The 13460-nt window shown below is 55.4% G+C and overlaps 1 protein-coding gene across 1 annotated transcript; it reads right to left on the reverse strand.

Annotated features, from left to right (window-relative positions):
- Nucleotides 1-669: 669 nt before the first annotated feature.
- On the reverse strand, nucleotides 670-12682 carry RBPJL (recombination signal binding protein for immunoglobulin kappa J region like). Its single transcript, XM_049699189.1, has 11 exons — nucleotides 12664-12682; nucleotides 11323-11470; nucleotides 9927-10052; nucleotides 8664-8734; nucleotides 8379-8494; nucleotides 7936-8110; nucleotides 5580-5717; nucleotides 5056-5165; nucleotides 4630-4782; nucleotides 3490-3881; nucleotides 670-3379 (listed from the first exon to the last, which is right to left on the reverse strand). Exons 1-11 carry the CDS (start codon nucleotides 12680-12682, stop codon nucleotides 3106-3108), a joined length of 1722 nt encoding a protein of 573 aa, XP_049555146.1. The 3' UTR covers nucleotides 670-3105.
- Nucleotides 12683-13460: the final 778 nt, after the last annotated feature.

Below are 13460 nucleotides of genomic sequence, written 5' to 3' on the forward strand. Positions count from 1 at the left end.
AGTAGAAAACTAAAAGAATCTCAAGAGCCCCAGACTTAGCATTAAAAGTATAGGATTCAAATCAGGTGCTGCCATCAACCTGCTCTCAGTTTCATGGACTTTCTCTCTCAGAGCCTCAGTTTCCCCATGTGTAAAATGAGGAGGAAATATGGACCACAATAATGACTCTCAACCCTGTGGGGTTCTAATCCTGAGAGCATGGAAGAGTTAAGATTATCTTTAAGGAGCCCAACAGTTCTTCCAGCTATAAATGAAAACCCAATTCTTGGGCTTCCCTGGTGGCGCAGTGGTTGAGAGTCTGCCTGCCGATGCAGAGGATGCCGGTTCGTGCCCCGGTCTGGGAAGATCCCACATGCCGCGGACAGCCTGGTCGCGTGAGCCATGGCCGCTGAGCCTGCGCTCCGCAACGGGAGAGGCCACAACAGTGAGGGGCCCGCGTACCGCAAAAAAACAAAACAAAACAAAACAAACTCAATTCTTGAGAGGAGAACAGTGCCATCTGCTGGTTTCACTTTGCACTTGGAAAATCCAAATACCTGCCAATGCAATGCCATGCAATTTGGTATTTATTAAGCGCCGACTCTGTTCAAGGCGTTGTAATGCACCTCCTAAGACACACCTGAATGAGCTCCTTTCCATATGAAGGTCACAGTCTAGAGGGGACAAGGTGGGCAGTACATGGTCCCAGTGGGATTCTATGGGAAAAAGAGATGGAAAGTCTGGGGCCAGGGCCAGCTTCGTGGGCTTGTGACCTTGAAAGTCACACAAGGCCCTGTGCTGAGCAGGGCCCTGCCTTGATTTCATGCTCTGCTATCGCTGTCTTGAAATTCTTAATAATGTTTGAACAAGGGGCCATATATTTTCATTTTGCCCTGGGTCCTACAAGTTATGTAGCCAGTCTTGCCTTGTGGAAATCTTGAAGAAGTTACTCTGTGAGCTGAGTTTGGAGAACAGGGCAGCAGTGGAGTAGAGGAAGAAACCTATTCTACCAAAGGGAAGGAGAGAGAGAGGGGCGTTTGATGTTAGATGGATTCAGGCTCGCAGCCCGGAAGACGTCCAAGGACAGTCCAGCAGCTGGAACTCAGAAGACAGGCCAGGGTTGGAGCTCTGAGGCCACAGACTTTCAGGTGGGTGCGTAGGTGGAACCAAGGGTCCTGGGGTGCCCTGAGGGGAGTGCAAAAAAAGACAGAGCTGCATGGCTGGGCCTGGCCTTTCAGGTCAACCTAGGTCCTTGGCTTCTAGGACTCCTGCCTTGTGGAGTGGTAGAGGAAGTTCTTGAGGGCAGGGCTGGAAAGGCCCTTGAGCCCTAACTCCCCGTGTGATGTGCTATGAAACTCCTCTTAGCCTCTTTACAAGTGGCTTCCTGCTTCAACATCTTCACGGGGCAGTGAGCTCAAACTCTCCTCGGGCAGGCACTCATGTCGAGGACATTTCCTATCAATTTGCTCTCTGCGTTCCTCAGCCAGGATCTACTCTCGGGGCCACGCCAGGCTTTGAACAAGCTTCTCTTTTCCCATCATTATGGGTTTCAGCTTGCTGATGGCAGAGGACAGAACTTAGCCAAGACTTTGGGGAGCCTAAGAGCAAAGCCCATTTCGCCCCCTTGGGAAATGTCAGCTGCTTCTTTTTCACGGGGGTTTCCATGTTCTAGGGGAAGAGTGTCACAGGAAATGAACTTAGAGTTCAAAGGAAGACCCAGACGGGTGGGAGCTCTCAACCCACATTTCAGACCAGTTCTCCCCATTCGGCACCCCCAGGGGCTGGTACAAGTCGCTGGCACCTCTGAGATCTGCCTCATTGTTCCAAAAGCCCGACCCAGGACCCTCCCTGTAGAGCGTGGACTTGGCAGAGGGTGGGAAGGCTGGGCAGGGATGAATTTTGATTTGGTCCCTGGGCTCCAGGCAAAGAAGCTACTTTCTTGGCTGGCTTATCGCCCAGTTGATCCCAGGAGTTCTGCCTGGAGTTGTCTTCGGAAAGTTTTGTTTTGTGTCCTGTGGTTGCCCCTGGGCCTGGGGTGCCACTCTGCTTGAGGTGGAGGGATAGTTAGTAGGGTAACTTATCCCCAGAGGCAACAGGTGGTCCCCAGGGCAGGGACAGGGACTCAGGGATGCTGGCTGCTTCTGAACCCCCATTCCTCCTCCAGAAAGGGTCACAAATGTAAGCTATCTTCTCCATCGCACGTGTGGTCCTTTCCTCTGTGTGTACGGGGGGCGAAGTACACTGGGGCACCTCCCTCTGTGTGGAGGTGGGTCATACAGATCAGACTCTGCCTTGGATAGGACAGCAGAGCAATCTCTGACCCTCAGGACTGCATTTTACTGGGCCTGTGAGAGAAATGCCTGGGTAGACAGTTTAGATGGCAAGACCTGACCACCACACCAGGGATCTAACCAGCCACCAAAGTTGTGGACCAGAGACCAAACAGCCCGCATGGGTACTGTGCCTGGCTCCAGCCATAGGAAGAATAAGGAGGGTTAGGGCTTTGTACTGCAGGCTGAAACCCAGTACTCCAGGGCAGGGGTCCCATGCTCCAGAAGGGACTCAGTGCTCTGAGTGGGATCCAGTGTTCCACGTAAGACCTGGTACATCAGGGCAAGCAGGCCACGCCTCAGCAGTCCATTGCCCCTTGCCCGGATGTGTGAAACTCTGGATTTCCTCTTCTAGGGGAGACACAGCTGCTGGGAGGGGAAATGCTCTGGGCTTGGAATTTCACACACTTTTCAGAGTGTGTGGAACTGTATGCAAGACACATAGAGAGATGGAGAAAGACAAAGGTGGAGGGATAGGGATGCACAAATAAGAGAGATTTACAAAGTTCCTGAGGGAGGGAGAGTGTGTGATTGATTTAGAGAGTGAACCAGAAACAAAGACAGGGAAAGCCACACTCCTGACTGGACACAAAGGGAGCGTCACTCAGGTCATGTCTTCCTAGCTGGAAAAGGATGAGCGAGGGACCCGTGTTAGACCCACAGGGACGGGTTTCTAGGGCGAGAGGCTTCTGCTGCTCGGGCTGCAGCCTTCAATTCCGCAGCACAGGGGCAGAGGGCAGGGCCCAGGACCCAGCAAACCGGCCGGGGATCAGGCCCCGCGTCCAGCCCGCGCCTGCTACGTCTGGATGAAGAGGTGGAAGTTGGTGCGTGTAAACTCGTGATGGATGCTCTCCAGGAGCGCATCGGCGTCGGCGGCGGGCGCAGAGGCACCCGGAGGCCCGGACCGCACGCTGTACTCCGGGGTGTAGGTGAAGGAGAAGGCGCTGGGGTAGAAGAGGCCGTCGGCACGCACGAGGCTCACGGGCACTGTGATGGGTGTGCGCAGCCAGCGCCAGTCGCTGCCGAAGGCGGCTATGTCTGGTACCACGCACACTAGGGACCGCGGGCTCCTGGGGGTGGGGCATCGAGGTCAGGGCTGCAGTGAGAGTGATGACATGCATCCCCCCACCCCTAACCTGCTTCGTTCCCTGGGACCCATGGGAGTCCCCCCTCCTCATACCTGTACATGGTTTCGGCCTCCACTTCCCCGAACCAAACCTTGAGCCCCGCGTGGAGGTTTTCACCGTGGAGCTCCAGTGTTGCCACATCGCCCCCGCCACTCAGCTGGGGGAGGATGAGACCAGGGGGTGTGGGAGAAGCGGTGGCCGAGAGCCCGCAGCCCTCCCTCACCTGCACTCCCACCCTCCAGCGCGGTCGGTATCCACGCCCGCCAGCGTCCCCCAGCGCGCGATTCACCTCCAGGGTGCTGATGAGGGGCACCGGAGTGACAGGCTCCCGGGTACACGCCAGGCTGGTGCTGAAGGAGAATTCCACTGACTCGGTGCCGATGATGGTCCAGCAAGAGCTGTCATTGAGCACTGCCTTGTTCGCCTCCTTGGGGCAGGGGGAGGCCTGGGGGGAGATCCGAGGGGATGGGGCAGAAGCCGCGGATGGTGGCTGTCAGCGCGTCCATCCAGCGCAGTGCAGAGGCTTCCGCGTTCCTAGCGTTCTGGTCCTCGGCTCTGCAGTTTACCTGCCCTGTGAGCTTAGGCAAAACCCTTAAGTTCTCTCTTTAGAGTTAAATCAGCTCGCTGGACTAGCTGGTTTCTAAAGGTGTATTTTCTTAGAATTCTAGAATTCCATGTTTTTAAACATTGTGCAATTCTGTGCCCTAACGTTCCAAAATTTAAAAATTCTTTGGGAGGGATTATTGCTGAATAATAATGTTATTTTCTACATGTTATGGTTTTCTGTCTTATGATAATATAATAGTTTATTTGTATTTATAGTAATATATTATTACTATGATAATAATAGTAATTTTCCACAATTCTGTCTTAACATTCTACGATTCTAATAGTCTTTGCTCGATAATACTCAATACTATTACTTATTATTATTTTAATTTACATTCTACAATTTTATATCACAACATTCTATGACGTTAATATCCTTTGGGAAGGAGTATTGCTCAACACCATTATCACTATTTTGTCTACATTCTCTGATTCTGTCCCGATAGTCTACGATTCTAACGTTCCACGGGAGGCAGTATTGCTCAGTAAGTAGCAGCCATGATGCTGATGGTGACTTTACGTTCTACGTTCTCAGCATTATGACTTTCTGGGACGCCTTGGTGCTGGTATTCTCTGCTTCTCACCTGAAACTGCACCACCTTCTCTGTGGCGAGACATAAGTAGGTGCCACCTCCTCCTGGAGGACCACCTGGGAACTGGAATGCACACTTGTGCAGCTGGGAGATGGGCTCATCCACGTCGAGGAGTGCACACTGTTTAGCTACTTTGCGGATGATCTACAGCAAAAGGGTGGGAGGAAGCATGGCAGCAAGTTGCCTGGGTGCCCACAGGCTTCCCTTCTCTCTTTCTTCGGTAGCCAGGCAGGACACTGGCATATTCCCCCCACGCCAGCGCTCGACCTCCACCCAACCCCACAAAGCACTGAGTATCCCAAGTGAGGATAGGTGTCATCATGCTTTGGGCTCTCACTCTCCAGCGCTGCACTTGTGGGTCACACCCTCTGTGTGGATCTGGGGGGACCCCTCCAGCTGTGCCCTTCCTTCCCATACCATTGGAGGTAGTGTGATGCCCGTGACCGTGCAGATCAGCTGCACCAGGGAGCCGTAGTGGACATAGCCCTCTCGAGGCGGGAAGTCTCCCTGGGAACAGTGTTCATCAGCTGGGAGTAAAAAGAAGGAGGGAAGGAAGGAGGGTTTCAGGGGTTCCAAGCTTCTGCCCCAAATCCCACCCTTCTTGCCTCTAGCTCCACCTCACATTGCACATGGGTCTTATGGGCAAGGTTGGCACACAGGAAGGCAGCTAAGGCTGAAGATTCTCAGCCTGGAGATGTCATTTGTGGCCATCCTTGCGAATATCTGCCCCCTGGGGTGGGGGCTGAGTTGAGGGAAGGGGCTGGACACTGGAGTCTGAATAGCTTGGATCAGTCACCAACTCATTGGGACCTTTGGCAAGTATTTTTGTGTTTCTGAGCCTCTGTTCCATGGGGCAAATTTTACTTTCCTTGAGGAGTTGTGAAGATTTAAAAAGGGAATGCATGTGAAGTGCCCAGCCCCAGGCCTGCTGGTGGGATTACCCAGGTGGAGAGTGAAGGCAGCCCACTGGCGCGCACTGGCCACGAAGTCCCCATCCTCCACAGAGAGGTAGCGCGTGGAGACCGTCTGGGAGCGCAGGCGGTTGAAGAGGGAGACCTTTGAGCCCGAGGATATGCACACTGTGAGGGGAGGTGGAATCAGTGCCCCTGCCTGGCTTGGTCCCTTGGACTTGCCAGGTAAGTTTCCATCCTCTGTCCCCTGAGCCAGTCTGGCTCAAATTCCCAGACACACTGGGCATTCATATGTCACCGCTATTTATCTAGCACCTGCTGTAGTCCTGCTTCTGTACCTTTGTCTGGTTCATTTTGCTGCCTGGGCATCCTTCAGTTCAATAAACAGAATTTTATCAAGTAGTTACTAAGTGCCTACTTGGTGGCTGGCACTGTGCTGGGTACTGGGTGCCAAAGGGTGAATTAGACCCAGTTTTGCTCTAGAGGAGTTCACAGTCTCAGAGGGGAGACAGGGAATAAATATAAAATTTCCATATGATATAGTGAGGGCTGGCTGGGTTAAGGAGGGCTTCCTGGAGGAGGTTATACTCTCAGCTGGGAAGCATGAAGTAGGTAGGAGTTGCTCAGGGGGCTGCGTAAGCAAAGGCTGCGTGGTGTGAAACAGCAGTACATTTCTAGGGCTTGACATTGATCTCTTCCAGCCTTTTAACACGGGCTCAGAGCCACTTTGTTTTCTAATTGGATTTTGACCACCTGGGGAGAAAGCACTGGGTCATCGCCCTCTCTCTCCTCACAGTGCTAGGCATACTGTTGGTGCGCAATGTATACTTAACCCAAGTTCCTATCCATTGCATAATGATGATAGCTAATGCTTATTGTGTTTCAGGTACTGTTTTAAATGCTTAAAATGTGTTAGCTCTTTTGCTTCTCTTAACAACCCTCGGAGGTAGATAATATTATCTCTACTCAAGAGAACAACTCCCTCTAGATCACACAGCTAGCCAGTGGCAGAGCCAGGATTGAAACCCAGGCCGCCTGGCCCCAGAATCTGCACTCGAAACCATCACACTATACCACTTTACCCCTGCCTGGCCCTTTCCTGACACCAAGGGCCAGCCAGAGCACTGCCTGGATCTGAGACATTCTTCAAGGTTTTTAACAGACAGTAAGGTGTAGTGGTGGGAGCTGGGCTTCACAGTCACATTGACTCAAGTTCAAACCCTGGGTGGGCCATTTTCTAGCTGGGAAAACTTAGGCAAGTCACCTGAAGGTGACAGGCCCAAATATTTCTTTTCCTCCTTCCTTCCTTCCTCCCTCCCTCCCTCTCTCTCTCTCTCTTTCTTTCTTTCTTCCTTTCTTTTCTGGCCACGCTGCATGGCATGTGGGATCTTAGTTCCCTGACCAGGGATTGTACCCGCGTGCCCTGCAGTGGAAGCGCTGAGTTTTAACCACTGGACCGTCAGGGAAGTCCTAGGCCCAGATATTTCTTAAATGAATGCATGAACGTTCCAAACCTCATTTTCCTCATCGATGACTCACCTTACAAGGATGAGCATCAAACAGGGTGATGTATGTATATACCTGCCAAGAAAGTCCCCCGTCCCCTACTTCTCCCTTCCATCTTCCAGTGAGGGTAGCAGTGATGTAGTCATTGTCATTCAGGCTTTGTTTCCTCGTATTTTCAAAGCCATCAGCCTTGGGATTTGTCACTTGGCATCCAGGGCAGTACTTATCTCAAACTGTCTCTTTGATCAGCTGTGTGTGTCTCTCTCCTCTGCTAGGCTGTCCGTTCCTCCAGAACAGATACTTGCATATACATCAGGCACTGGATAAATATTTTTAACTGAATTTCCCCTGCCTTTTCATTATCACCTTTTTTTTTTTTTTTTTTGCAGTACGCGGGCCTCTCGCTGTTGCGGCCTCTCCCCTTGCGGAGCACAGGTTCCGGACGCGCAGGCCCAGCGGCCATGGCTCACGGGCCCAGCTGCTCCGCGGCACGTGGGATCTTCCCGGACCGGGGCACGAACCCGCGTCCCCTGCATCGGCAGGCGGACTCTCAACCACTGCGCCACCAGGGAAGCCCTCATTATCACCTTTAATCTGTCTTTGGCTCAACACCTGCCGACCATTTTGGGGACCCCCCAACCTCAAGTCGGCCTCTGTCCCGTTCCCTCTGCTCTTGCCTCTCCAACTTTTCCCATTCCCCGACCTAAGCCACACACCTACTTACCCAGACCCCGCCCCTTCCGACTCAAACTCCACCTCTCCCACTCTGACCCCAACCGTACAATCCAGGCATCTCTCCCTCCCCCCTCCCAAACCTAGCAGCTTCCAGACCAGGGGCACCTCCCCGCCCCGCCCAGCGGCCAGGCTCCACCCCGCTCACGGTCGGTGTTTTTCAGCAACTGCTTCTTCTGCGAGGGCTTGGAGATGACCTTGATGAGGCGGCTGTGGAAAGTGCCCAGCTCCCGCCCCCCTCGGAGCACTAGCCGCAGCACCAGCCGGAAGTGCTTCCTCTTGTCTGCGTCCGAGATGTACAGGGTCTTGGCGCAACCGAATTCCTACAGGGTTGGCGGAGATGGGTCGTCTGACCCCAGCCCTCAGTCCCTGGATGAACTGACTTTCCCCAGTTATCTGACGTCCGCCCCGTCGGACGTGACATGAAGCTGCACGTCCAAGCTCTTGGGCGCACCCTCAAGGCAGAACCCCGGTCTCTCGGCATCCTCACCTATCTTTTGGCTTCTGCAGGGGAGTAAAGGAGCCCCCCTGCACCAAAGAGAGAGGCAAGGATGGGAGCAAGAATCGAACCCCCTTCCCATGCGCTCTCACCCTGGAGTCCGGCTGCTCTTCGAAATTCAACTTCTGCGTCTCGGCAGCGCTGCCGGACGCGCCGTCCAGTCCCATGTAACCGCAGACGATGGGCCCGGTCTCCCCTGCCTGGTGGGCTGGAAAGGGACGCGAGCGGGCTCTGGAGGGACTCAAGTGTCAGGCAAGCTTAGTTCTCGCCGCCAGAGGGCGCGTTGAGACTGCGACTGAGAACCGCCCCGCTCCCGAGCCCTACTGAGGGTCCCCTTACAGAGGGTGGCGCCCGGCATCCCTGGAGTCCTCCCTCACCTTGGCCCTGCACTGGCTTCACCCTCCATCCGGGACCTGCGAGGTAGACACAGGGCGGGGGGCAGAAGAACCTGCGGAGACATGTAAGCGCTCGACTCGTGTATCCATCTCCACTTGACTGTCCTGTAGGCGTCTCAAAGGTAGCAAAGACCAGACAGAATCCTTGATTCCCCCCCCACACACATCTTTCCCACCGCTCTCCCCAGGCTTCTCCATGACTGTGAACCCCATGAACACCCGAATCTTTCTTTCTTTCACATTCCTCATTCAATCCATCCGTAAGTCCTATCCACTCCCTTTAAAACATATCCAGAATCCACTGACTTCTCACCACCTCCACCTTAGTCCCTACTGCCATAGCTTTTTGCCTGGACCTCTGCATCAGCCTTCCAACTGGCCTCTCTGCTTACACTCCTACCCGCTTCAACCTGTTTTTCACACAGCAGCCAGAATGTGTTTTTAAAAAAATTTTTTTAGACTATGTTACTCATCTTCTTAAAATCCTCCAGCCGTTTAAATTCAAAGTCCTCACATGATCTGGCCCCTGCTTGCCTCTCCAACTTTACTTCCTGCAATGCCCACCTCTTTCTCTAATCCCAGCCACTCTGACTTCTTTTGTCCTGGAACAGGCCAAGTTAGTACTGTGTCAAGGTCTTTGTGTTTTCTGTTCCTTCTAATTGGAACACGCTTCCCTGTGACCTTCTCATGTCTGGCTCCATTTTCACATTCAAGTCTTAGTTCAGATGTCACCTCCTTAAAGGGTCTTTCTACCACCTTGACCTTGCTAGCTAAAGTACATCCCCGCTCCTCAGTTTCTATCACCTTTCCTGGTTCTATTTCCCTTCTAGCTCTCACCACAATCTGGAAGCCTCTTGTTTACTGATTTGTGAGTTTATTGTCTGTCTCTCCCACACAACAGTGAAGATGCCAGGAGTGCAGGGACCATAGCTGTCTTGTTCAACTGTATGCCTGGTGCCCAGCAGTGCCAGAGAGCCTGACACATGATAAGCACTCAGTAGGTAGTTGTGGAATGAAAGAATGAATGAATGGGTGAATGAGGGAGTGAATGGGGACTAGAGATTCACAGGGAGGTTCTGCTATAAACCGAAATCAGGGCTGATGGTGGCTGAAGGAAAAGGCCCCTGATTGGCCAATAGCTGAGCCCTGAGTCCTCTCCAGGTTCTAAAAGACACTAAAAAGGGAGGGGCACACAGGGCAGAAGGTCGGGTCGCAGGGACCTTGGAGGGCCACTGAGGGACCTACCGCTTCTCATTTCCATATGATTTCTGGGCCACCTTGGCGTGCAGGATCCGCACCGTCTGCTCGCACTGTTGCTGTAGGCACTGGCGCACACCTTCCCTCAGGACCGCGGCGGGCTCTGGGGATGACCTGGGAGTGGGGACAGACCGGCCGCCCACAGCAGGGAGCGTCAAGGGGCGAGGTGGCATAGCGCGCCCGAAGGGGGCAGGTGGAATGCAATTAATGGGAGGAAGGGACTGTTCTAGGTCTGCCCCCTCGGGGTCAAAGAGAAGAAGCCTTAGGCAAGGGAGGGGACTTGGGTGCAAGCTGTGGGCTAAATATTTGGGTTGCGTGGTGCTCACTGAGGTCTGCCTGGAGCCCACCCGGGACCACCCAGGCGCCATTCTGCAAGTCTGGCTCCACTCCCATTGCAGCCTGGAGCACTGGGGAGAGGCCCCAGAGCCACAAAGGCCCCGCTTGTGCCGGTCTTGTGATGGAGGCAGAGTTTGTGAGGGCGCCTGGCTTCCCTGCACCCTGGGGGGACCCACCCCGGTGCAGTCTTGATGGGGGGGGAGCTTTTGCTGGACCCCTGGACCAGAGTGCTCTCTCGCGTACCTGCAGATGCCTGGGAAAATGGATGGGCCCCCAAACTGTGTGCCCAGGATCCTGGGGGAATATTTTCGTCTTTTCCAGGTTAAAGCAACACTCTCAGCCCCCTTTCTCCCAAGAGAAGGTGCCTGTTGCTGTCTTAGCTTTCCTTCTCCTGATTACAGGGCCTCCATCGGCCCTGTGGAGTGGGCCAGTTAGAGCCTAGGGGCCTGGTGGCGTCTTCGCCTGGGAGTTTTGATGGGTGAGGGTGATGGGCCCAAGACCTAAGTAATTGCAGAGACCGTGGAAAGGCGTCGGTGATGGCGGAATTTGAGGTACTACCAGGTGGGGCCTGGGAAGAGCAATGAACCCTGAGGCTACCCTCTTCGCAGGATCAGAGTGCGGGACCTCTCCCCACCCCTGGAGGGGACGGCGGGGGATAAGAGCCGGGCCGCGCCCTCGGAAGCGGAGCCAAGCAGCCGGCGGCCGAGCCAGGCCCCGCTCCGCCCCTTGGGGCTCTCCCCGGGGAAGGGCCTCGGAGGCTTCCAACGCATTCCAGCTGCGGAGAGCGTAGCCGCCCAGCCTCCAACCGTAGCCCGATTCCGGCCCCGCAGCTGGCGTCTGCGGCTCCAGGGGTGGCGGGAGCAGGGGGCGCCGCGCTGGCCCCGCCCCAGCCCTTGGAGGAAGGGGAGTCGCTCCCTACCAGTGGGAGGGGTCGCGGCCCGCGTTCCCCCTCCCCACCCGCCAGCCCCCGGGTTAAATGCGGCCGCCGCCTCCGCTCGCTCCAGCTGCCTGGCCGTCCGCACCTCGGGCACGCTTCCTGCGCCGTTACCTGGTCCAACTGTCCGGGAGGCTCCGCCCGTCGGCTCCGCTCTGCGGCCGCGCCTCCGAGCTGTCCGGCAGGCTTAGGTGAGTCAGAGGGCCTGGGTGCGCTGAGGGGTCTGCGGGGAGCAGGCATCCAGCCAGACCAGGCGACCATATTTAAGCGCGGCTGCACCGCCTACGATGCCCCCGTCCGACCTGCTGTGCCCTTCCCCACCTATGTAGGGTCCTTTCCAAATTGAGGCCCCACCAGCACGGCCGCCAAAATGGAGAGGGGGGGGACTTTTTCCCTGACCTCCTCCCTCCAGGAACCTTCCCCCCCGGCTCCCCCGCCCCCCGCCGCTCCCCGGAACGTCCTCAAAGTGTTTATTCTTCAGCCAACTCTTGAGGAATTATTCGCAGACCTCTCCTCCCTCAAGAGTCCACTTTCCCCACCCTAAGGGCATTTCTTCTTAAAGCTATGATTAACCGCCTCAGAGGCGCTCTGGGTTCTAGTGTCAGCTTTGTCACCTTGCCACGTTGCTGTGTGACCCGGGCAAGACATTACCCTCTCTGGTCCTGCTTTCTTCCTCTGTAGAATGAGGGGTTGGAAAGGTGATGAACTTTGAGGCAAGGACTATTTCGACTTTCTAGGATTGGGTGGAGGTGGGGCGCCAGGCGAGATGTTGGCTCAGGCCAAGAGCAAGATAAGGGGAAACTTAATCAAGGTTTGGGGGCTCAGAGGCTTCTGCAGGTAGGAACGGATGGGAGGCAGCGAAGGCCCCTGTGCCTTTACCCTCATACTCCGCAAGGGTGCTCGCCTGCCTTGACTGTGGCCCAAGCTGGAGAAGGCATTCCACACCCTCCCACCTCCAGCTGGCACATCTGGCTTAGTCACCCTCCCACGATGGGTCCTGCCAGAGGGATTTTTGTTCCTCTACCAGGCCTGAAAGGCGAAGACGGTGAGGATCCAGGACGGGAAGGGCGCCTGTCGCTCCCTCCAGGCACCCGACCTTGCTCAGAATAGGACCATTCACGGAATTGGGGAGGGGGCGGGGCTGCGGTTGGATTAGGGTCAGCTGGCCCCCTCTGCCAAGAAACAGAAACAGAAAAATGGCTAACACAGCTTCAGCAGGGGGTGCGGGGGTGGGGGTGGGGTAGGGACCCAGGGAGCGAATGGAAGGAAAAGAGGTGACGCCTAGGGGCCAGGTTGCCAGACAGCTCAGAAGGGAGAAGGGAAGCCAGGAGTCCTAGGTTCCTTTGCAGCTCGGCGGGCCACCTTCTTGGGCCTCACTTTTCCCATCTGTATAATGGGAGTCCTTCATGACTCTCAAGGGGCGTCGCCAAGGGCCGCGGGAGAGTGAGCGCTCACCTGCCCCCACAGGGTCCATGGCTGCGCTCCGAGGCCCGGGCCGGCTCGCGTCCGGGGCGCGTCCAATGCCACTGTCCCCGGAACCCTGCGCACTTCTGCTCTTTGGCCCTAACGCCGGATATATTCTGCCCGGGCCTTATCTCCAAGGCCCTGGGGCTCCCAGTCCCCTATTTGCTTTGGGCAGGGGCACCTGCTGGGCAGATGTGGGCTTCCCACGGCCACCTAGCCAACACAGCCAGACGCGCGAAGGCGCCCCCTGGCGGCCTCTCCTGAGAGCTGGCGGGAAGGGGCGGCGCCAAGTCGCGACTTCATCTGCGTGGAGGGTTTAGACCAACGCGATGCAGGCCTGCAATGGGGCGGTGCCTGTTTGGCTGTGGGGTGGGTTGGGGGGGTGGGCGGGAGGACAGTCACACAGAGGCGCCTTGTATGCAGAGAGGAGGGGGTGCGGTGGGGAATCGTTTCCCTCTGCAAAGGTTCACGCGGGCTGGTTCTCGGAACCCCGCAGGCGTAGGATTGTATCCTGGTGCAGCCACTTTCTTGCCGCGCGACTTCGGGTACTAGCGCTGAAGTTTTCTGAGCCTGTTTCCTCATCTGTGCGATGGGAACAACAACAGCCTTAGACCCATAGAATTGTCGAGAGGGTTCAATGAATGCCACGATGCATGAAAAACGTTTAACATCGTGGCTGGCATTAAGGAAAGGCTTTTCCTTTTTATTTTATTTTATTTTTAATATTTATATATTTAGCTGTACCGGGTCTTAGTTGTGGCATTCAGGATCTAGTTCCCTGACAAGGG

This window comes from Orcinus orca, chromosome 16 (genome assembly GCF_937001465.1).
Source record: "Orcinus orca chromosome 16, mOrcOrc1.1, whole genome shotgun sequence".
In the NCBI taxonomy this organism is placed as follows: domain Eukaryota; kingdom Metazoa; phylum Chordata; class Mammalia; order Artiodactyla; family Delphinidae; genus Orcinus; species Orcinus orca.